Genomic DNA, 25158 nt, shown 5'->3' with positions numbered 1-25158 from the left:
GCTGACCGCCGGAGAACTCGCTCGCATCTTCCTGATTGGGCGAGAGAGACATCAGGTCCTTGTGAACTCCGCCCATGTTCGTGCTGACACGCACGTGTGCAATTGTTCTGGTGGAGGATGGTGGAAGGAAGCGAAGGCAGATGTCGTCGTTGAAAGTTGTTGTTGTAGTTGTAGTAAGTGTAAAAAATCTTATCTATAAAATAACTCGCAGCGCATGCACACTTAATTCCCATTAAACATAGGGGATGGATTCTAACTAGAAACACGTACTTATCGAAATAACTAAGCTACGGGGACGGCTGTCTGTCTGTGTGCACAAGGCTTCCAAATTCCTAACAGTATTGCGAAGTAATTGTTGTTCTCGTATCTGGGTCTTCACCAAAATCTATCCAGAACTTCTGGTATCTTGTGGTGAATATCTCGTGTGCTTCTGTTTGTTATCTCTTATACGAGCCTCGACAATGCATACAAAAACAAGTGATTTTATGGTATCACCAAAATCTAATCATTTCGTCGTTTTCCCACACCCAACCTGCCCACCAAGTTTTATCCGAATCCGTCCATAACCTTATGAGATATCCTGCTCAGAGGGAGAGAGAGAGAGAGAGAGAGAGAGAGAGAGAGAGAGAGAGAGAGAGAGAGAGAGAGAGAGAGAGAGAGAGAGAGAGAGAGAGAGAGAGAGAGAGAGAGAGAGAGAGAGAGAGAGATAGGTGGGTAGGTGGGTAGGTGGGTAGGTCGGTGGATAGGTGGGTGGGTTGGTAGGTGGGTGGGTGGGTAGGTGGGTGGGGGGGTTGGTAGGTGGGTTGGTAGGTGGGTTGGTAGGTAGGTGGGTGGGTAGGTGGGTTGGTAGGTGGGTTGGTAGGTAGGTGGGTGGGTAGGTGGGTTGGTAGGTAGGTGGGTGGATAGGTATGTGGGTAGGTAGGTGGGTGGGTAGATGGGTTGTGGGTAGGTAGGTAGGTGTGAAAACATAACCTCCGTCCATCCTCGGTGGCGAACGTAAATATTACCTCCGTCCACCTTCGCTAGTGGATGTTATTTAAAAAGTCCTGGACACGCACGCGCCTCTTTGCAGATTCCCGCCCCCCGCTGCGCAGCCGGACGTGCTAAAGGAAACACAAGACAGCGCATATAGATTCCTGTAGATCTGGATAAGGTACTACATCCTTGGGAGTGTATTGTCCCGATTAATTATATTATCTGTGCTATAACTTTAATTACAAATGCTTATTTACACTGTTGTTGTTAGACGTAGCATATTCTTCGTCTTGCAAAAGGTGTTTATAAATTTTCCACAACAACAACAACAACAACAACGCGAAAAGCAACATCCCGTACTTCTTCATAACCAGGAAGCGGAAGTGTAGTTTTTACTTTTGTTTCCACGGCTCCCATTTACCATCACATCAATAGAAACAATACTCATTTCGCCTTTCCAAGTTCCACGGCGTCTGTTTCTTTGTTTGTTTTTTTCCTTCCCACCATCGCACTCTCGTGTTCTGTTTCTCTCCAAGTCTCGAATTTCTCCACAACGCCATGGATACGTTCGATGTCCAACTGTACGTGTACGACCTATCCCGGGGATTGGCGAGACAGATGAGTCTTCCTCTCCTTGGTGAGTCAAACCTCGGCTTTGTCCATCTCAAGGTGCTCCGATTGTCCAATGTTTTGTGGGTTTTGCTAACCGGTCTTAACGAGGGGGTGGGATCTTGGTAACGGCCTCTGGGCCGCAGGGCGGCCCACACGTGACGTGCATGGTGGTGAGTTAGGCCTGTCACATTTGCTCAACGGCGAGGATACGGCGGCCGTACGCCCTCTGAATTGACAGAAACGTGCGGTGGCCGCAGAGTTTCTGAGGTGGCCTCAGGGTGGCCCTACGCCGTTTGGCTATATTTTACAGGGCGTAAGGTCGCCGTGGAATTATAGCGCGGAGTCATAACTTTTTTCATTTCTACGTTCGCCGTAGAAATTCGACAAGCCGAAACAAAAGAAATGGTAAAAAAAAAAAAAATTAACCCATTCGTTACCGTCCGTCTGGCCGCACGTTTGCCTTAGGGCCCCCCTGCGGTCGCCTTGAGGCTACCTTGCGTCTGCCTTGAAAATTCTATGGCCGCCGCAGGGCCCCCTTAAGGTCACCGTGCGACATCAAATCAAAGGCCGTACGGCAACCCCACGTTTTCGTTCTCCACAATTTCTAAATACGCCGTGCGGCTCCCCAAAAAATAAAAAACATATGTGACTGCTACATTGTGTGACCGTGGAAATACTGCGGCCACCATATAATTGCTAGTGGCCGTAGATTTTGGAGACCCCACGGCCGCCGTGGCAAATGTGACCTCGGCCTGAATGATAAAAAAAACATGTGGAATTATTTGGAGGGGGGGGTTGAGGTTTTGGGGAGGGGTAAGGGTTGGTTTTTGTTCTGCTCGAAAAGGCGTACGGTTCGGATTGACCTCCTGGGAGCACTCTCTGCTCGAACTGCAGTGCTCCAAGGGATGGACTTGGATGAACGCAATGCGCGAATTCCCCTGTAAGCGGGACGAGAATCAGCTGTCCACAGGTGATGCTCTACCCCCTCACAGATTCCTCGCACATAGGCCTCCTTGTCCAGCCTCAGTGCACGTACAGTTTTACCCCTCAGCTCCCTGAACAGCTCAGCTCTGCCATTCAGCCTGACCCTGCGACTCTGGTCGATGGTATCTTGTGTCCCTTGAGAGACAAAATTCTTCTTTGCCCTGCGGTGAGTTCCAAGGCATCCACCGACAACATCAAGGACGGTGGTCTTGAAGGCGCTCCACAACTCTTCAGGACCCCCCAAAGCACCCAGACCCCCAAGTGTCCACTCAGCCTGTTCACAAACTCCTCAGCCACTCTCTCATCCCTGAGCTTGCCAACATCCAGCCTAGGCTGGGATGGTACCATTCTCCAGGATTTAAGGTGCAGCTTTAGAGTTGCTACAACAAGCCTGTAGTCAGTATTGAGGAACTGAGCACTCCGGTAGACCCTGCAGTTCTGGATCATCCTCCAACGACCGTCAATGAGGACATGGTCAATCTCCTTTGCCACACCACCAGCGTTGGAATACCAAGTCCAGCGATGAGCTTGTGGGCGCTGAAATCATGAACCAGCCACCCTAAGTCCATGACTTCTTGCAAAGTCAAGGAACTTAGTGCTATTCTGGTTCATCGTTCCTGATCCATGGGGACCAACACACACCTCATAACCATCCCTATCAGTTCCAGTCGATGCATTGAAATCCCCCAAGACTAGAAGTGTATCTCGTCTGGGGCACTGATCAACCACAGACTCTAGCGTGGCGTAGAATGCATCTTTCACGGTGAGATCACTCGCCTCAGTCGGAGCATAAACAGAGACCAGGGAAATGACATCTAAGGAGTAATCCTTAATCTCATAATACGCTCATTGACCGGTGTTACCTCAATTATCATTGGGGTCAGCTTATTGGACACAGCTACAGCAACTCCTTGGGTATGGTAACCATCAGATCGACCAGACCAATCATAGGTGTAACCACCCACCATTATCTCGCCGCAACCCGGTCTCCGAACCTCAGAGAGAGCTGCAATCCCGATGTCCAAACGCTTGAGCTCAGATGATAACAGAGACAGGTGATCATCCTCTCTTGGGATAGGACATTCCAGGCACCCACCTGAAGGGACCGCCTCAGGTTAACCCAAGGAGACCACCGTCTGGTGGACGACACCTCAGCACCACTCCGATACACTCTCCTGCAATCTGACCCAGTGATGTTACCCCGTGGTTTCCCTCCTATCATCAAAGATTGGAGGTCCCGAAGGCTTTGCCCCAATCCCGTCATCCGGTGAGCAGCCCTGCGAAGGGAAGCTGCACAGGAGGTATTCCCACGGAGTGGGTTTTCAGATTTTTTTGCGTTTTTGTGTTTTGTGGAATGAAGGATTTTACGGTGGCTGGGGTGCAAATCCTGCCACCAACCTCCAAATAAAAAAGTAACCCAACTGCAGGAGGACGTCCCCAGACACAGTTGGGCACTAGATATGGATGGCCGTTGGCTCACAAGGAGCTCCTCTGCCCTTTGACAGGTTTTGTTTTTAATCCTGCTGGGTGTCCATATCCAAACACCCTCCTCACCAGAAAACCTGGTGGGGGAGACTGTTTAGTCGCCGCCAACCCGACCATGGAACAGGTTAGTACAGGTTTACATGGTACCTGTAGCAGGTCACAGATCTCACCTGACCTGACAACAAATTGTGAGTAAGGCGGGCTGAAAATTTTTGCGCCATCATGTTATGTACTGTTTTGGCTGTATTTCGGGTACATACATACATGCGTACATACATTCCAAGATGAGTTTTAGTAACATATAGATAACTTGAAATTTGTAGAGTATTTGCATATCAGGTCACTGAATTCAACCACCTATTATTTTTGAGGTCAATATAGGCAAAAAGGTCAACATGGACCAAAAGGACAACAACTTCGGTGAGATTCTTAAAATCCTCAATTTTCATCCGATTGACTTGAAATTTGAAGAGGATTTATATTTGAGGTCGCTTAATTCAACCAGCCAATTATTTTTGAGGTTAACTTCGACCAAAAGGTCAACACAGGACAAAGGTCAACAACTTAGTTGAAATTTCTAAAATCCTCAATTTTCATTCCATTGACCTGAAATTTGAAGAGGATTTGCACATCAGTTCACTGAATTCAATGAACAATTCTTTTTGAGGTCAAATTTGTTTTTCTGGATTTTGCAAGTATCGTCCTCTGCACGGTCTTTCTCTTGTTTATTTATCTGTCGGGAAGGTATTTATTTATTTTAATATATATTTTTTTCCATTTGTAACTTGATATGCCATCTTGAATATCTGTCTTATTTTCTTTCAGGAAGACATATTGATGGAATATGGTAAGTAAAGATATACTACATTTATAATGAGCCTTGCTTTGAGCAAACTCATTTGAGCATACCAGTGGGAATTAACATGTTGAAGTGGGAGGGGATGAAAAAAATTGCACTTGCTCACCTGTGAAAAGTAAATGTGATTAAAAAGCTTAATAGAAATGAAACATTCCTTAATAGGTTGGGAGAGCATGCTTCTGTGTGAGTCGAAAATGCTCACCATCAAAATTTGTGTAGGCCATGAATCTTCATCTTTTATTACAAAATAGCTCGGCACCTTCCTATATGCATTTCAGCCCCCCCCTCCCTTTTTATATCTCTTTTGGAATTTGCCAAAAGGCACATCATCTAGGAACATTTTCTGCCAGGCCTTATTTCCATCCCACAACCCCACTCCCCGCTCCCATGCCCATTCAATCCAGCAAGAGGCTTGCTTTCTATGACGTATGCACTCAGAGAGAAAAGGAGTGGGGGTGGTGGGGAGGGGCAAAAGTGAAATAAGGAATAAAGAGGATGGAGAGAGAAATGTATGTGTCAGAAGAGTGAGGAACCAAGGAAAAGGAGGTTTAGATTATGTTGGAGTAAAATGAGCATAGAGAAAAGGGATGTGAAGAGATGGAGTTGGGGAGAAAGGTTATGTGTGCTTGTGTGCCAGTCAGTCAGTCATTATTCAGTCTGGCATTGTCAGTTGCTGGTTGTAACTGACTCAAGGGTTGTAGTTTTGAACTGCATGGGTCTTGCGAGCCTTCAGTGTGTATTCAACTTTGTCCGAGAAGCTGAGTCAGGTGGCAGGGTGTTGTCACTGGCTGGATAAACTTGGCAGTCATGATTGTCTTTGTTGATGACACGGGCTAAAATATTTGGTGTTGGAACATGCGCATACTTGTGGAGGCTGATACTAGCATTGCAACGAGTGCAGTTCGAGCTAATTCAAGATGCGTTGCAGCTGTTCAAAAGGCTGTGCTGATGGTATAAATTAAGAGATTTAGGATGACCATTGTGGGAATTGGTGAGACCAAGTGACTTGGACAGGCAATATACGCTATGGAAGAATACACCATTCTCCATTCTGGAGGTCCAATTTCAGAGGTGATATCAATACCAAGTGACAGATGACATGAGTGAGCCACTGACAAAATTTGAAATACTTGAGTTACTGAGCAGACTGAATTGGAACAAAGCTTGCAGGAGATGGTAACGTGCTGCAGAGGAGATATGATGGAGTATATCTTAGACCTTTTCAGTGCTATACAGTGAGGAAGGTGCAGCGGGTTCATTGTGAGTGGCAGGATGCGTTGCTACGACCAATACCAAAAATGGGGACCTCAAACAATGTGACAACTGGTGTGAAATCAGCTTGCTACATGTAGTGGGAAAGCTGTTTGCAAAGATTATTCAAAATAGGTTGCAGAAAGTGATGATGGAGGTTTTGCCAGCTTCCAATTGTGGCTTTTGTTGTGGAAGAGGGAGTGCAGACATTATCTTGTGTGTATGGCAACTTGTAGAGAAAGCAAAAGAACACAACAAGGTCCACTTGTATGCTTTTTGTGGACCTCAGAAAAGCATATGACTGTTTTCCATCAGGTTCTTTGGTTAAACATAAGGAAGTTCAGCACAAGAGGAAGCCATCAGCCCCATCATGACCATGCATTTCTGCCAATATCTATGTTCCCTTTATCCTCAGTGTTTCTAGGTAAACTCGATGCTTCTGGGTAACTATTTTGGCACTGACGGAATTGGAAGAACTGTAGAGCAGAAGCAATAGCAGCAGCATCGCCAAAATGAGTGCACAGTGAACCGGGTGGGTAGAAATGGCAACTACCCCTCCCCTTGTGGCGGGTCTTTCTGCTGCAAAGAATACCTCACAAGGCACATCATTTCTGTGACAGTGTCCCCGTAGAAACCTTGCCATCCCAATCACATTTTGTCTTGGGCATTCTCTCTCGGAAACAGTTCGGTCGTTCGTATGCAGCACAAGGCGGCTGTGCAGCAGGGTAGTATTTTTGGCTGAGGTGGCTGCTGTGCCGCTGATGCAATGCCTTCTGCTGGTTAGGGCAGGAATTTGGAATTTGGAATTTGGCCATGGTGCCAGCGATAACTCACCTGCTCTTCATGAAGGACACTATTGGATGTTCAACATCCATCAACGAATGCTGCCAGATGGGACGCCCAGTTTAACGTCCATCCGAGGGACAGCACACGCATTGATTTATTCACCCTGCCTGTGAAATACCAGGATGACGGGATATAGCTGGGTCAAGATTCAAATGCAGGCTCGGCAGCTTAGAGGTGAGTGTGCATACATTTAGGCCATCCTATCAGCCCTTAGGAAACCACGACACGACCATTTCTCCACAATGGACGGCTTCAAGATTTTCTACACTGATCATGTTGTCACTGGAATTTCTACATACTTCACCATTAACAGGGCCCAGCCAAGGAAAATGTACCTCCTTTTCCTGTCAAAGTTATCTCAATGGTTCTGTCACCTTAATACCATGTACTTTCAATTTTGCAGAAGGGCCACCCTGGATTTTGCCTCAAATCCACCATGGCAGCCAAAATCTAAAATGGCCACCAAATGCCATGAAATTTGATTTTGAAGTATTTGTTTCACTCAGATATCTATTCTGTGTGCCTGGAATCAGTTATTATCCAACCATGTGCTTGAACTATCCACACGTAGCTCGTTTTGGAGTAAATTTGCACTCAATCACAAATCCAATATGGCCACTATGATCAGAAATGGTCACCAAAAGTCCAAAAATTGAATATCTGCCATTTTTAGTCGTCCAGAACCAGACTGTACAACCCAAAACGGGGATTGAGAGTCACTAATTACCAGAAGTACTTGGGATAGTGAATTTGATTTTAGAGTTATTCTTCCTAATGATGATCTAATATTATCTCTAAATAACATCAAAACCTATTGTGATTGTTTTTCTCACATAAATGTGACTGAATGCATCAAATATGGAGTTGCATACCATTTATTTTGTACTGTCGCAGGCTGGGGGTCAGGTGAGAAGACCACCGGGGGGGGGGAGCGATCTCGGGAGCCCACCAGACTCCCCGGAATGGCATGCCATCACACACGGATAATTCCATGACGCGGCGGGTCACTAACCGACCGTGAATGCCAATAAACTCAACCATGTGACCTTGGGTCCTCCCGTCTTTGGGTAGATCACATGACCTAATTACCGGGGGACACACACCTTGTCCGAACCGGATCACTTTACCGGATCAGATGCAGCCGAGCTATACTGCCAAGGACGTACCGGCCAAAAGGAACGGATCGTTGGGAATAAAGTTCCGGATAAGTTCGGATACAGACCATGCTGGATCAATGAGAGAACAGACAAAAACGAGCTGGGAACATTTTGACAAAGGGATTTATTGACAGGCAGGCGAGGAAAGATATGTGGCACAGTGAATGTTGTTTATTGTTGTCTGTAGCAGGAATAGGAAGAAATGTGAAAGGTGCGGCAATATACAAGCAACTTACAAAAGCAGACACAAAGTAGAGTAATCCCGATATTCTTGTACAATCTTAACTTAAGTGAGGACAGGCGCCAGGACGCACACGCACGCGCACACGCACGCGCACACGCACACATACACACACATCGATGAAGAGGAGTTAATCAAGAGAAAATTAGAGGAGATGAAGCTCACGGTCTCTCAATACCTTGCAGGATTGCCCGACCGTGCCACCAATACATTTTGGGGGGATGCTCTGTTGGGCGATACCTCCCTGACAGTTGATGCGTCGTCTTTTGCTTCACGGTACTCGTGCAGTGAGCGTCCGTCCAGAGAATGATACGTAGGGAGGGACTTGGGTGGAGTCAGAAGCCAATGGGTTGAGAGAGGCGGAGCCCGAAGCAAATGGGCGGAGAAGGGCGGAGAGGTGGTGAAGAAGGGCGGAGCCAGCAGGCGAATGGGTAGGTTCTCAATCCCAAGCCGGGCAGGAACGACGAGCAGGAACGACACACAACTAGCGGCTCCGCGACCCGTCCTTTTATAGATCCCGTGGTGCGGGTGGGAGTGACGACCCGAAGTGACGTGTCGTTATCCGAATTGGGTGCTCCGATTGGGCCCCGGCCAGCACACGGGCCGGCCGCCATGACCGGAAGCGGCTCTACTTTACTTCCGGCCAGATGGTTCCAAGCTGAGGAATCGTCTCGCACCGAACCCCGTGATATGAATCACCTTGCACCGAACCCCGTAATATGAATCGCCTTGCACCGAACCTCGTACCTTGCCCCGGCGACCCACGGTTGGCACCGGTCAATGTGTGCCTGCTCCATGGTGCGCCACGCGGCCCGAGCGATCCAGCCGCACAGCATGCCTCTGCCCGGTAGCAGCTGCATCGAGGTGGAGGTGCCGGAGGATGTCCGCGGGAAACATTTGTGGCCGTCGTGGTGAGCGAAGACCGACGGTAAGATGTTATTGTAACCCCATGCGCAGACCCGACCAAAGATGTGTGTTATTCGTGCCCCGTTCTGTGCGATGATAAATTATCACGGGCTGCGCGTGAGTCCGCCATTGTACACGTGGTCAGCGCGCGGGTCTGCCCGCCATCGAGCATGTCCCGTACAGTGCGCGCGACTCTGCCATTGTACACGTTAGCGCGCGGGTCCGCCCGCCATCGAGCATGCCCCGTACAGTGCGCACGGACCCGCCATTGTACACGTGGTCAGCGCATGGGTCCACCCTCCATCGAGCATTCCCCGTACAGTGTGCACGGACCCGCCATTGTACACGTGCTCAGCGCACGGGTCCACCCTCCATTGAGCGTGCCCTGTACAATGCGCGCTGGTTCGCCATTGTCCACGTGGTTAGTGCGCAGGTCCGCCCGCCATTGAGCATCGTGTTCGTGGTTATCAGAGGCGGTGGGATGCACGTTGCCAGCCCTAATCTGTGTCAGGGAATTAAGGGAAAGGATTGGATATAATTATTAGATGGAGATTGGGATTGAAAAGGGGACAGATATATTTATTAATGGAGATTTGGATTGAAGAAGAGTGCGCCACGTGCATACTGTATGTTGTTAGCATTTGGTGTGTTGGTTATGCCTCTGATCGCCTGAACAGTGGGAGGGGGGTCGTCGTCGTGCTGCACATGCTCCATGCAGCACTGGTGTTTATTGTTGGCTTCTACTGCTGCCCTTGGTCTTCTGTGAGGACGCATTCTTACGCGAAGGGCGCGGCTGTGACCTTTACCGATGGGTGTCCGAGCGGAGTACCTGCCGGCCTCGCGAGGACCCCTTGCTTGGATTTACCTCAGGAATAGCGAAAAAGAAAGTATAGGAATTGGATACCGCAACAGTACTGTGGAACGTACACAAGATCTGTATTACTATTTACATGGTAAATAAAGACAACTCATGATGGGGAATGTTCTGAAATATTAAGTGAAGGCAATTTCAGAATAATGAATCTTCCATTCACATCAATAAATAGTCATGAAATCTATCGTTGACTGATATCCAAATCAGTGTCTTCAGTGTCTGTCGGGTTGACTGATGAATATAATGCATCTGGAATATCAGAAGAGACCAAAATCTTGTCTTGCAGACTGTCACTTATTTTCTGAACGTTGGCAATTTCTCTGGATCACGAGAAATTTCCATCATGAAGTCCGTATGCCACTTTACGAAGTTGGCATCTGGTGGCAATGGAACAACAGGAAGATCCTCCTCAGGCTTGTAACTTGTTGTTATGCAACTGGTTACACCCTTCATTAATGTTGTCCAATAACCTACTTTACCCAGCACATCTTTATCTACATCTGGTAGACATTCTTCTCGACAATCGTCACCAACGGCACTCACTAAATCCCAGGGGATGTTCCATTTCAACTCTTCATCTGGAAATGGTGAGTCTTTGTGCTCATCATTGAAAGTTGGGAATGTTGGAGGTGGTATCCTTTTCTTGGATATTTTGAAAGATCCCATTATAGTCTGGCTTATCTTGCTCAGCGATATCAGGCATTTCTGCTTCAGTTTTAGGGTTGGTGGTGACATCACGAGGAGATCTGGCTTGGAAAATGGTTCCAGTGGTGTGGTGAGTCATGTGGGCACCAGTCGGTGTCGGCTGTCTTCCATCTGAGTTATCAAATGTTACGTGTACACTGCAGCCCTTGATGAAACTGGGAGGAAGAATATTTTTGTGCTCCATGGTTATCAACCTTGCCCAGTTATTGTTCAAATTGCGGACATGTGTATAAGGTATTCCCACTCCACGTCAGTATAGCAGGGTAGTTGCTGCTTTGCTTCCAGTGAGGTGATGTATGGTGAGACTCAAGGCAGTTCTCAATGGTGAACGTTCACCAGTGATCATCTTTTCCCAATTCTAGATTATGCTGATATATTTCCTGCTGGGCAATTAATTGGAACAGTGATGTAGCCAAGGCTAGTTTTAGATCTCTTTGGATCTATTGACCAGCATATATCATTGTCGATACAGCACAGGGGTCAGTGGTTATCAAGTTGTTCAGGGAGATCTTCTGAATTGAGAGGCCATTTTGTTGGTTCACTCTGTGAAAGCTCACATCAAATTAACCTTGAAAATGCTTTTGTTAAGTCGTCTTCTCAGAGTCCATGGCCAAGGAGAGTCACTTCGGAATAAATCATGCCACATGAAAACCAATGGAATCACCTAATTTCTGTGTCGGCCTCCCCTTTAGCGTTAACGTGTTACTGATTGGTGGATCATTGAGGTCCTGGTCTCGACTCATCTCCTTTATATCCTCCAGCAATTCTGTCATCATGTCGGCCTCCTTATCCTTGATAACTTTCCGGGCAAACAACCGAAGAAACTTTTCTGTAACTTGTGATATTTGCTCTTCATTCTCATTGTCATCCGTCGGTGGGTGTGCTGGGACCATAAACATAGTTAAAACTACTATATCATGTTTTGTGACAGTAAAGGTCGATGGTGAAGGCATCGTAGGATGCTCCACTGAGCAAAATGTCCAATCGCTTGGCTGCAGAATGGTACTTGTCCTCGTCGTTCAGTTTTAAATCCATCTGACTCTTGAGCTTCCTGAAAGCATTTTCTTCTGAGCACCATCCAAGTCCACCATTGTTGTACTGTTCTCTGTCCCAGTTGTCACCATATCACAGATCAAGCATACGCGCTTCTTTCGCTGGTTCCCTTGGAAGTCTATATGTTGGACTCTTCATAATCACTTGACCCGGCCACAGATTCCTCATCTGACCAGTGAAGTTTACCGGATTGGGTTTCTTTACGTTTCAATTGATTCTTGAATGTTATTCGGCAATGGTTGTGGATGGACAGTCTTGACGTGGCTCATTGGAATTCAGAATAATTCGGTTCTGAACATAAAGTCAAATCGACGGTCTCCCATCCATCTGCAAGTTCTTCGAGTGAACAAATACTTTAAAAGTCAAATTTAATGGCATTTGGTGGGCATTTTGGATTTTGTCCGCCATATTGGATTTGAGGCAAAATCCAAGGTGGTCCCTCCGCTAAACTGAAAGTATATGGTATTAGGGTGACGGAACCGCTGCGAGAACTTTGACAGGAAAAGTTTGTCGTTTTTCCTTGACTGGGCCCTGTCTACATGACTCTATGAATCACCGAGAAGACAAAGCCATAAGTTGGCATTGGTGTACCTTTGCATGAATTACACAGATCATGGACGAACATATAATCAATATGGGATTGGAAATTGGGTTCCCCACATTGTGAGCCAGGGATTTGGTAGTGAATGCTGCTAACATGTTAACCCAGCTAACTGGAATACCTAATATACTGTTAATTTACAAAGTTTTATGTCTTTGTTGAGCAACGATCCCAATTTACCAAGCTGGTTATTTTCAGAACCTCTTACTTGAGCTGATGAAAACTCTTTAATAACCATCATCTGTCATCCCTCACCCCAGGCACACGGCCATTGTCGTATATGGACAGGAATTCTTTTTTGGTGGCAATGGCATTGAAAGCTGTCTTCCGGTATGTAAATATTTACATCGGCTATCATCAAAGTAACGTACACATTTGTACCATTTCTGAATGTCCATGGTGGCAAACAACAACTCTTGACTTTTCATTTTAATGAAGAACCGGTGCATCACTTACCCAATTTGCCATGGGCCTCGGGATGAGCATTTCCGATTGTAAAGGAACAGCAGATGGCATACACAATGGAAGGGTTGTTAGCTTTTACTGTTGCTGCTCTTTATTAGCCCCCTAATGGTTTCACCGGAGTGGACTATAGGTTTGCTCTCCGTCTGTCAGCCCCACCTGTGGTTTTTCAGACGTTTTCCCATACCCTTCAACATATTCAACTGAAACTTGGTGCATGGCTTTATTATAATAAGTTACAGAACAAGTTCGAGTTTCAGGGCGTTTTGACAGAGTGATGCCCTTTTTAAACTTAGAAAATATGACATCGGGTAGGGGACATGTATTGCAAAGCAATTCTCGCTCTTGTTCATATTGAAGATCATACATTCATGTACTGTCCCAGGAAACCTACGTAATTGGGGCAGCTGCTGATCATTCGTACATGTAGAACAGCACTGTCACCAAGGATCCAGGTCTTTTAATCCTCAGACAATTTTTGTTTTTATCAGGGTGGAACCGTGTTGGGACAACCTGACCAGGTGGTCAATTTGGGAAACACCCAAGTCAATGAAGACCTTTTCATCTCTTACCTGGCAGGCCTTGGCGAGTCACAGTTCTGGTATGTAGTGACAAGTAAGGTACACACGTGTACTGTTTGCTTGTATTAACTCGTCAAAACAGTGAAGTACAGCTGTCTTGTTGTTCACTGATACACTGCAGTTTCATTCACTCCCTTCCGAGCTGTCTAGCCTGGGTTGGAATTTTGGCCCAGCTGAAAGCTTAAACTACCATCCTGGTGTTTCACAGGTAGGGCAAGGCATCAATGTGTGTGCCGTCCCGCAGATGGACATTCAATTGGGTGTCCCGTCTGCCGCAATAAGTTTGTGGATGTTAAAGATCCCATTGTGTACTCCTCGAAGAGTTGGCGAATTATTGTCAGCATTCTGAACAAATTCCTGCCCAGATTGTGATTAGTAAGTGGTCTGATCTTCTTCGAGGTTCTTTGACACCAGGTTTACTGAATGCTATCTCAGTGTGGTTGTTGTCTGGGTAGCAGCTTCTACATAGTGAATCAACTTACAAGGTAGTCTGTGTGTTTCATGTGACTGGCATTCTCTGGATATGAAGGGCAACCAACAAAGTCTCATTAGAATGAAGAGATATTCCACTGACTGGTCATTGTGTTGAAAGCTCTTTCGCCATGGACCACCTACCCCCCCCCTCCCTCCATACCTCCCGAACCTCGCCAAAAATATGTAAAACACCGCCAATCGTATAATTGCGATTTGTAACAAGCGCAACTTATTGCTCCAGCATAGCCCCCAAAAAAATATTCAATTGTACATTTCACCTTTTCCATTTTGATCAATTCTCTATTTTATCATACGTTTTGCCAAAGAAAACAGCTCTTTTTGAAGAACCGATGTCAAATAACCGGTGCTTTTGCTTTGGCAGAAATGCTGTCAATAATATAATGAGACTTTGAGGCTTTTAGTACGACAGTACTAGCATTTAAGACCATTCGCTTCTCAGATCAAATGACCACATGATGCACTTCACAAACATATTGCATGTCTATCTGTAAATCTCAGAGTATGTAAAATGAAGTGAAACTAGAGTTTATAGAACATGATACCCCATGCAGTGTTCAGGTATATATATATATATATATATATATATATATATATATATATATATATATATATATATATATATATATATATATATATATATATATTACTTCAATTTTAATATAATGATGAATTCAACGATCATTTAAAAAAATAAAAAATTCAGAAGTTTAGTGCTATTATATTTAGAAGATGATTTGTGTTCTTCAGTGTGAAAGTATGTCATTAAATTTTATTAAAATAAAGATTGTAAAAGTCGCAAAAGAAAATTTAATTCTGGGTTTTACCACCATTTTACACAGTGTCTATTCCATCACCTTATTGAACATGTTACATTAGTTCTACATGCCTGTTGTTTGTGTCCTTTATAACATCCTTAAAAACAGTAAGTTTCCTGTTTGAAGTGATTTTCAATTTTGTTTGACTGCCAGGCAGGCACAAATAGTAAAAACAATTTTTTTAAAAAGTTCTCACTTCTCTCTGCGCATGTGCGATCGGGACAAATTCAGAGCCAAAGTACTGCAAAACGGCAGATTGGTCTTGTGATTCTTGTTCCAATTCATGTTCAAAATAAAACTTTCAATTTATGTAAGTTGTTCCTCGATCATAAACTGATAGGAAGGATGGACATGAACCAATTGCTTAGCCCCGCTCTTCACTTTGCATGCATTAAAAAGGATCTTTTTATAACATGTAGTTGTTTGTATACTCTTTCTGTGTACTATTATATATTTTTATTTTTATTTAAAAAGTATTATGTATAATTTTGTGTGCTCCTTCTATGTCCACCATGCCTTATTCTAAAGGGATCCTGCTTTCGCACTGCTGGAGCTGCTTTACGAAAGGTCCAAGTACTGCTTCTTCTTCCATCCTGGAAAGATGGTCTTTTAAAATAGCCACTATGATGATTAAACGGACACTTTTTTATTATTCCAAGCAAATTGATGAGCTTTCCAAAAAGTAAATTGAATATTCTCTTTGCAACAGTAACATTATTATTCAACAACAGCAGGAACTGTTGAGAATAAAGCGTGGCTCGCATGCACGCGGACGGTCGGGTGTTGCCCCTTTTAGTAACAGAAGGAGCATAATTTATTTAAGTGCAACACAATCTCTTTTTCACTTCTTCCTGAAATATATAGGTCACACAAATAGTTTTTGAAGGCAAGTTAATTCGAATGAGAAGAAAAAAATAATCCGTATCTCTTTCGTGGATGGCCTCTATTTTTCTTCATAAGATCTAGGTTCGTATGAGAGCAAGATGGTGGAGGGTATGAAGTGACAGTGGGACAATAGTTAGCTGCAATAAACAAGGCAATTCACAAACAGCAGGCAGTAAACACAACCTGCAAATAAGATGGTTATTCTGGTATGTTTAATGGTTGCAATAAAGGATGGGGGGAGACATGAGAATGGTGGTGCACCACCACCTTGAAGATCTAGAGGAAGAATGGGATATAGATTGGAAAGGTCATTCCACAAACAGAAATGAGGAACTAAAGGGTAGCAACATTGTTGCGGTTTATGGTGGTCAGCTATTCGATTAAGGCCTTAATACCACTTTTGCTCGTGCACTCGACATCAGAACACCCAGAGTTTATTCTTGAAGGGTGCCTGCCTGTGATGAGCATTCAAGGTACCATACTCTTTACAGCGCATCAGTGTTGCCGAAGCTGTTTCTTGGCAAGGGTTATCGTGGTTGGTTTGCCATTTCCTTCTCAGCATTTTATCCTTTAAATGCTGAGTATCGAGCAAGAAAGCAGCATGGACCTTTGTTTTGTTCAGTCCTTTATATGACTGCAGGGGTTTGAACCACCGACCTCTCAGACTCAGAGCAGATACTCTCACGATTGCACCACCGAGTCTGCTGTGTTGAGCATGGTCCAGCCGCGAGACCATGCTACTCTGCCGAATCTGCTACGCTAGCCAAATCGAACTCCATGCTCAATTCTGCCCTCAAATATGCATCTTTTACCCTGCCATAAAATATTTTTTCCCCAATATTACTCCACACAGCCTGTCCACTGTGGCATTATTGTATCACATTTCAAGTTTTTGATATTTGGTCGAATGCCATTAAACCAGCAAAACACCTTCCACTTTGCCCTGCACCTCACAGCAGCCACATGAGTAAGAGTTGAGCACAAGTGTTCTTTCCATGATGATTTTTACAAGGTTGTTCTCTTGCTCGTGACTTTGTTGGATGGTAGATAAACATGGTGAATCCTGTTCATCAATTCACCCACATCACCAATTAAATGACATGTTTGCATCCCCCATGAAAAACAAGCTGTTGAGCTGTGGCGACAGTCGCAAATTTGATGTGTGTGTGTGTGTATATGTGTATATATATATATATATATATTAGGGGGTCGCCACAGTGGATCATCCGTTATGATCCGCATACTGATTTGGCACAGGTTTTATGCCGGATGCCCTTCCTAACGCAACCCTGGTCGCCTCTTACGACACAGGGATAAGGATTGGGTTTTGCCATGATTCCGGGCTGCCCTACACCCTCTCATAGCGCGGCCCAGCGCAGAGCAGAGCTCCCTTCCTCAAGCAATCCTCCAACCCAAGCCTCCGAGTAGCCGGATTACAGGCGTACGCCACTACGCCCAGTATAAATATGCCATGGTAACTACCTAAAAATTAGCTCTTTTGCAAAATTAGAAACAATCGCTCCATACAGGAGTAGCCAGGGAGGTGAGGGAGAGGGGGGAGGGGAGTTATTTTATGATCTTTATGATTACAATATTGCCAATTATTATTCAACTGGGCGAAGTGAGGTTAAGGCTCTTTATTCCTGAAACGTGAAACACCCTGCAACCCATGCCTTCAGAAAACAGACTTTTTGAATGCTGGCTGCATTTTTAGGTCATCTCTAACAAGATGACCTAATAAAACCAGTCTCGATGTCCGTCCGTCCGTACGTACTTCCCCATTTTTTTCTTCCGATTTTCTTTATTTGGTATGTTTGTAGATGTCGATGAGGGATGCACGATGGTATGACCTTTGACCCGATTGAAGGTCAAGGTCAACGTCAAGGTCACTCCAAAGTTGCAAAATCGTCCATTTTCAAAATCTATCTCCTCCGCCGTTTATGATCCGATCTTCAAAATTCCTTCGGATTCCGATAATATGGAACAATATCTAAATTTGGTGAGGCCGGTTTTTTAAAATTCGTCCTGGTTATCGAGTCACATGTCTTCAAAGTTGGAAAAATTGTCGATGTGATACGGTCAAAAAAAATTCGCCCAATCTTGATGAAACTTGGTATGTAGGTCAGGGTCGATGAGTGATGCACGGTGGTATGACTTTTGACACGATTGAAGGTCAAGGCCACTCCAAAGTTGTGAAATCGTCCATTTTCAAAATCTATCTCCTCTGCCGTTTGTGATCCGATCTTAAAAATTTCTTTGGAATCTGATAATATGGAATAATATCTAAATTTTGTCAGGCCGGTTTTTTAAAATTCGTCCTGGCTATCGAGTCACGTATCGTCAAAGTTGGATCTAGAGCTTCAGAGATGACCGTCACCCCCAACCGGGGGTAATTTTTCATCCAATCATCATGTAGCTTTGTTAAAAAGATCCTCCATGGGTAGGTGCTCCTCTGTTGAAAGTTTCATGTCAATCGCTCAAAACAAATTTGTTGTGGAGAAAACAAATTTGAAAGTGACAAGTCTGAAGACTACGATGGTTCACGAGCGGTATTTGACGATGTAGATTGTTTCATAAGTCAAGGATGAGACAATGTGATAATGTTTGACCAAGTTATAAAAATGATCAACATGATGTGGTACGAGTGACAGGTTATTAGCTACAAAATGTCGAAAACCCGGTTTCGTTCAACAACTTTAAAAATTTGACCTTTGCATAACCTTTAAACGTTCCATAACAATGTTGTGGACATTAAAATAAGGAAACAGGATACGTGCTATAGCTTAATGGAGTTAGTTCGTGGAAGAAGGTCGAAAACCCGGTTCGATTCCCACAACTTTGAAAATTTGACCTTTGTGAACTTTAAAGGTCAAAGGTCAAGGATTATGACCTTTGGTGCAAAACTTCCTCTGAAACATTCCAGGAACAATATAACGTCATATAGGCTATATGGCATTTCACAATCCTCGGATTATCCATACTTTGATGAAATCAGCGTAAAAACAAAGTTGAAGGGGGCGCCACGGGCAAGATGTTCGAGATAGAGCAAAATGGTTTGAAGACTTTAGGTGGGGAATGACCTCAAGATTATGCATAAAAAATATTGTCATCCTAGCTCTCAAAGTTTGGGCGGTCGTCTGATTTTTATGTCAAAATTCGAAATTTTCTAAGTTCTTGACCTTGTGACCTTGACCTTGGGACTAAAATGAAAAATCGAGCTCCGTGGGGCTATGCAGGTGCAATTGGGCTAACCAAATACCGAAACCCCTGCAAGATTCGACAACCCCCTCGGAGAAGATGGATTTTTATGTCAAAATCGCAATTTTCTAAGTTCGGGACCTTGTGACCTTGACCTTGGGATGAAAAATCGAGCTCCGCAGGGCTATGCAGGTGCCATTGGGCTAACCAAATACCGAAACCCCTGCCAGATTCGACAAACCCCCTCGGAGAAGATATAACTTCAAATCGGCTACCCCCTAAAAACATGTTTTTTATGGGTGGACCACGCCCATTTTCAGGAAAACACAACTAGATCATGATATAAACCTCCCAACAAAATTTCATCAGGATTGGATCAAAACCCACGGAGCTATGCTCGGGACAGACAGACAGACAGACAGACAGACAGACAGACACACAACAATAATGAATATAGTGGTCACATATTTTTCGTGAAAATATTTTTTCGTGAACCAAAAAGGTGAAAAAGTGAGGGCGGATGGAAAAAAAAGGTGGGGGCCTCAACTGACATTCCACAACATGGCCAAGGATGGTTGTGGATGCCTATTAGTTGTGTTATAATGCTATTATCATTATTACCTCCACCACGGAAGGTGGAAGGAGGTTATGTTTCCACCCCTATCTGTCTGTGTGCGGGATATCTCAAAAAGTTGTGGACGGATTCGAACGAAACTTGGTGGACAAGTTGCGTGTGTGATAAGGAAGAATTGATTCGATTTTGGTGAAGATACAAATCTGGATCTGGACATGAGAATTATTTCATTTTGAAAGTGATTCTTCACCATTGAAAGATCAGGCCAAAAACGATATAGTACTGTATAGCATGATATTTCAAAAATGTATTGGGCCCGATAAGTTCTCGTGGATCAGGCATTGTGTGACGGAGGTATGCGCTTCACTGAGTGCCCTTCTAGTTGTCATTACCTCCACCACCGAAGTTTTCACCCTGTCTGTCTGAGAACAGGATATCTCAAGTTGTGTAAGGATTAGGATGAAATTTGGTGGAGAGGTTGGGTGTGTGACGAGTACCAAATGATTACATTTTGGTGAAGATCTGGATCCGGATCCAATAAAATTTTCAGTGATTCTTCACCATTGGAGAGATGGGGCCAAAAACTTGATATACCACGGTATTTCAAAATGTTATCGATCGCTTTGGACGAAACTTTGTGGAGAGATTGGGTGTGTGACGAGGACGAATTGATTCGATTTTGGTGAAGATGGAGTTGGTTCGGTGATGAGAACAACGCGATTCAATTTTTGGTTGAGGTCTGGATCCAGACATCAGTGGGATACAAAACATAAACTGTTCAGCCTGGCGGAGGTATGTGCTCTCCCGAGTGCCTTTCTCATTTCTTTTTATTAGAAGCGGCCTTCGCAAAATGCTATGACAACATGGAACGACGCTCAAGCTGCTCTCTATACACCTTAATATGGCATTTTTCAAGGTGGAAAAAGGCAATAAAACATGGGAATTCCTCTGCATAAATTTTTTTTGCAGTTGAGTCAAAGGCAACATCTGCTAAACGACTGCAAAAATAAGGTGAAAGCTTCTTTATCGTGATACAATTAATGTCTCCGAAGTGTCATTCATAATTTACCCTCTCCCATCACCACCGGGAGCGTTGCAACACGGTACACATTTACATCGAGAATTGCGTTGGCCCCACCTTCGGATCCAAATAGCTACAACCTTTGTCTTATGACCCTCAGCTCCCCTGGTAAGTTTGGCCGAGATTGGATCGGTCATGACCGAATGCATCGGTGAAAGACAGACGGATACCAATTTGCATATTTTTGTATGATCACCATTTCTTTGACTTCAATTAGCAAAAGTAGATGGGCCAACCTACATACTCCATAATAAAGCATCCCATTGTCAATGCCAACTCTGCCCTGAGTTATATATCCTGCTTGGGGAAAACAATGAGCTATGTACAAAATACAGGAGGTGGTACAAAATACAGGAGGAGGAATTGCTGAATGGATTGTGTTGTACTGATGTTTCAACTCAAAGGAGCAGGTTGAGCCTGTATAGTTGCTTGATGGATTATGCTTTTATTCTTTTATTTATTTTTGCAAATCATGGTAAATGCTGCCATCTTCTTTTTTTCAGTGGAAGCAGGTATCAGCTACTCCACTACAACTGCAACACATTCAGCAACGAGGTGGCACAGTTCCTGACGGGCAATGAAGTCCCTTCCTACATCACCGATCTGCCATCAGAGGTGTTGAACACGTACGTATTGCCTTGCACTGCTTTACAGCATTAGGGTGCAAGACCGTCTCGGAACCAAGTGAACTTAGGCGTAAGTCACATTTGCTCTACGGCGAGGATACGGCGGCCGTACGCCCTCTGAAATGACAAACGTGCGGCGGCCGCAGAGTTTCTGCGGTGGCCTCAGGGTGGCCCTACGCCGTTTGCCTATATTTTACAGGCTGTAGGGGTCGCCGTGGAATTGTAGCGCGGAGTTATAACTTTTTTCATTTCTACATTCGCCGTAGCAATTCGACAAGCCGAAACAAAAGAACGGGTAAAAAAAAAAAAAGAACCCACTCGTTACCGTCCGTCTGGCCGCACGTTCGCCTTAGGGCCCCCCTGCGGTCCCCCTGCGGTCGCCTTGTGGGCACCTTGAGGCTACCTTAAAAATTCTATGGCCGCCGCAGGAATGCCCTAAGGTCACCGTGCAGCATCAAATCAAAGACCGTACGGCACCCCCACGTTTTTGGTCTCCACAATTTATAAATACGCCGTGCGGCTACCCGAAAAATAAAAACATATGTGACTGCTACATTGTTTGACCGTGGAAATACTGCGGCCGCCCTATAATTGCTAGTGGCCGTAGATTTTGTAGACCCCACGGCCGCCGTGGCAAATGTGACTTAGGCCTTAGCTGGTGATTTAGCCAAGCTTGGGTTACCATGTGGGATATTTGCTCATCTTGTAACCTATGGGTGCAAGATTAACATATATATATATATATATATATATATATATATATATATATATATATATATATATATATATATATATATATATATATATGGGTTCTACCATGCTCAGGCTTTTATTTATTTTGTAAACAATCCTCTGTGATGGTGTGCAGACCATTTGGTCAGATGCTGGGGCCAATGCTGGAGGGTGTTCAAGTTTCACCCGGAGGGACAAGTCCTGGAACACACAACCCTAACTAGCAACTCTAAGCACCCACATCTGGCAGAAGCAGAGTTTATGACCATAATCTTTGCACAGAATTTAAGTACTGTTGTTTTATTTTAACTGGTAACCACTTTATTCAAGCATTAGCACTAATGTTAATTATTTATTTCACACAATGCTTTTTATATTGATTGGAAACAATTGTTCATATCATATGCTAATGTTTGCGATTTGATAATTTTAAGTGTTGACTCAGATTATAACCATTTAGAAGATGGATTAGAACCTCTCAAAAGTTTATAAACAAAATTATTTGGACAAGCATGTTCAAACTTGAAACAAACTCTCCCAACTTTCATGAAAATATTATTTTTCCCCATATCAAAAAGCAACATGTCCTTTATAAAGGTGTGAAGGAGTTCTTGAAACTCAGTTGGAATCACTAGACAATGGGGAAGACCTGCTAGCTCTGTGCCAAAAACTATTGTATTGGATCAAATATTTGAAATTGCTCAGACTGGAAAGATTTTCAGCTCTTCCACTACAATGAAGACGACCAAAGCTGGATAGCACATTCAGAGAATGTCATGATAATTTGCACAGGGTGCGATTGATCATGGCATATTGATATCGGTAAAATTACAGCAGCAATGTTCATAATTATTAACATTCTTGAGATAATTGCAAGTCTCCTGAACCGCACCAAAATGTACTTCATCATACACAGATGTACACGCACATGTAAATGTAAGATCAAAGCAAAAGTTATGCATTTTGGCCAAAGCTGATAGTTTGTTTTTCTTTAAAACTATATACAGTATGTACACAACTGCTGTGGCAGATGCTTCCGTCTATAGGTATGATTTTTTTTTTGAATATGTAAGAAAAGTACAAGCATGTAGGATTCACTTATTTGCCAATCGAAGACGATGCTCATGATGTGAATATAAAAACAAAATTGAGAAACTCGGTTTGAGAAGGATAAGGACTTGAATAAAACCCACAAACCATGATCAAACAATTTCAAATGAACTAAACGTATTCTGATCTAAAAGTTTTGCTCCAGAATTGACATCTTGATTGTACGTGTCATGATGTAATGCTGCATGTCACATTTAGAACGTTTAAGAATTGATGACTTATGTACAGCATGTGTTACACAATTGACCGCATTGAGTCCAGTTGGTATGGACAATGCTCAAATGGCATGGAGTGATGTATGATTATCAGGACACATTTCCGTCACAATGGGCCTGCTTAAGTGAATTGTATGTAACCAGACTAGGTGGCATAATGGTTGGAGCGTCCACACAATCTGGGAGGTCAGTCGTTCCAACCCCGGCAGAGTCATAACAAAGACTAAAATAATACGTGCTGCTGCTTTGCTTAACGCTCAGCATTTAAAAGGATAGGACACGGACAAACAATGCTGGGAAGGCAATTGCAAAACACCCAATGTAACCCTTGCCAAGAAACTGCTTCAGCAGCATCGACGCTCTGTAAAGAATACGGCACATAAAAAATAAAAGTTAATTGTGAATAATGGCTTTAGGAAATCGAAGACAGTATACAGGGTGTCCCTAAAAAAATGACATCATTTCGTAGTCTAATAACATAGCTAATTCTCGCTCAAATGATCTCAAATTTTAACAAAATGTGTAAAAACTAACTAAGTTGAATGTTTGATTCTTATCTCAATGAGAATCTACCAGGAAGATGGATTGGGCGTGCCAGTGATGATGACAATGTGCTGTTGAAATGGCCACCACGTTCATCTGACTTGACACCTTGTGATTTTTTTCTATGGGGCTATGTGAAAGGACTGGTCTATATCCCCCCTCTTTCTGCAAGCCTCGAGGAACTTAAGCAGAGAATCACTGAGGCGCTGGCGAATGTTACGCAAGACATGCTACAGCGTGTTTGGCAGGAGCTGGACCACCGACTTGACGTGTGTCGTGTCACAGGCGGTGCGCATATTGAACATTTGTGAAGTTTTGAGAAAACGGTTATAAAATCTACATCCTTCTGAATCTCTTGTTCGAATTTTGATAAATAAATCTTTTATTCTTCAACATGAAGCCTATTTACTTTCGTTTGCCTGGGACATGTAGTTACTTAGATATTCAAGTTTCAAATGGTCATTTTTTTTAGGGACACCCTGTATTGTGTTGTTGGTAAATGGACAGGCAGGTGAGAATGGAGTGACTTGATCAAAAGGATCTTGGTAGAATAGAACAAAATTAATTGAATGCGGATATCTACCAATATTTGGTGCATCGATAGTTACAAGGTCTGAACTTTGTTGCCAAAAGCAGATGCACAACCAATTGGAATAATTGTGAATTTCGAGCCCAGCATATTTCTTCACTGTCCCAATACTTTTAACAGCACAGAGCACACGTGCAAATGTTTTCGTACAAAAATTCATGGAGTAAACCCTTTGCACAAAAAGTATGAATTGTGTGCTGTGCTCTCTTAAAATGGTGTTTGTTCAAGCATGATATATATATATATATATATATATATATATATATATATATATATATATATATATATATATATATATATATATATATATATATATATATATATACATATATACATACATACATACATACATACACACACGCATACATACATACATACATACATACATACATACATATATATATATATATATATATATATATATATATATATATATATATATATATATATATATATATATATATATATATATATATATATATATATATATATATATATACATACATATATACATACATATATATAATAATGTTACGAATTTGAAATTCGATTGCACACAACATACAGGTTCCTTTAGTTAGCTATGTCGATAAGTGCTTGTTCCCTAGATAGCTCACCTTCCATTGTTTAAATGTTCAGAGATCGATTAGATGCGCTGCGGATCGATTTAATAGTTAGGGAGCGAACAATGGAGACGTCCCTC

General features: G+C 43.5%; 1 protein-coding gene and 1 pseudogene across 1 annotated transcript; one reads left to right on the top strand and one right to left on the bottom strand.

Moving 5' to 3' along the window:
• The first annotated feature begins 1332 nt into the window (after window positions 1-1332).
• DESI1 (desumoylating isopeptidase 1) lies at window positions 1333-24641 on the top strand. Its single transcript, XM_085885146.1, has 6 exons — window positions 1333-1612; window positions 4882-4903; window positions 12810-12879; window positions 13503-13612; window positions 21144-21266; window positions 22135-24641. The coding sequence occupies exons 1-6, from the start codon at window positions 1534-1536 to the stop codon at window positions 22220-22222; spliced, it is 492 nt and encodes a 163-aa protein (XP_085741272.1). The 5' UTR covers window positions 1333-1533; the 3' UTR covers window positions 22223-24641.
• Window positions 10485-11866, bottom strand: LOC147024833 (uncharacterized; annotated as a pseudogene).
• Window positions 24642-25158: the final 517 nt, after the last annotated feature.

This window comes from Eptatretus burgeri, chromosome 6 (assembly GCF_056783735.1).
Source record: "Eptatretus burgeri isolate ZD-2024b chromosome 6, Ebu_testis_v1, whole genome shotgun sequence".
Classification (NCBI taxonomy): Eukaryota; Metazoa; Chordata; class Myxini; order Myxiniformes; family Myxinidae; genus Eptatretus; species Eptatretus burgeri.
This window is presented reverse-complemented; position numbering and strand designations above follow the sequence as displayed.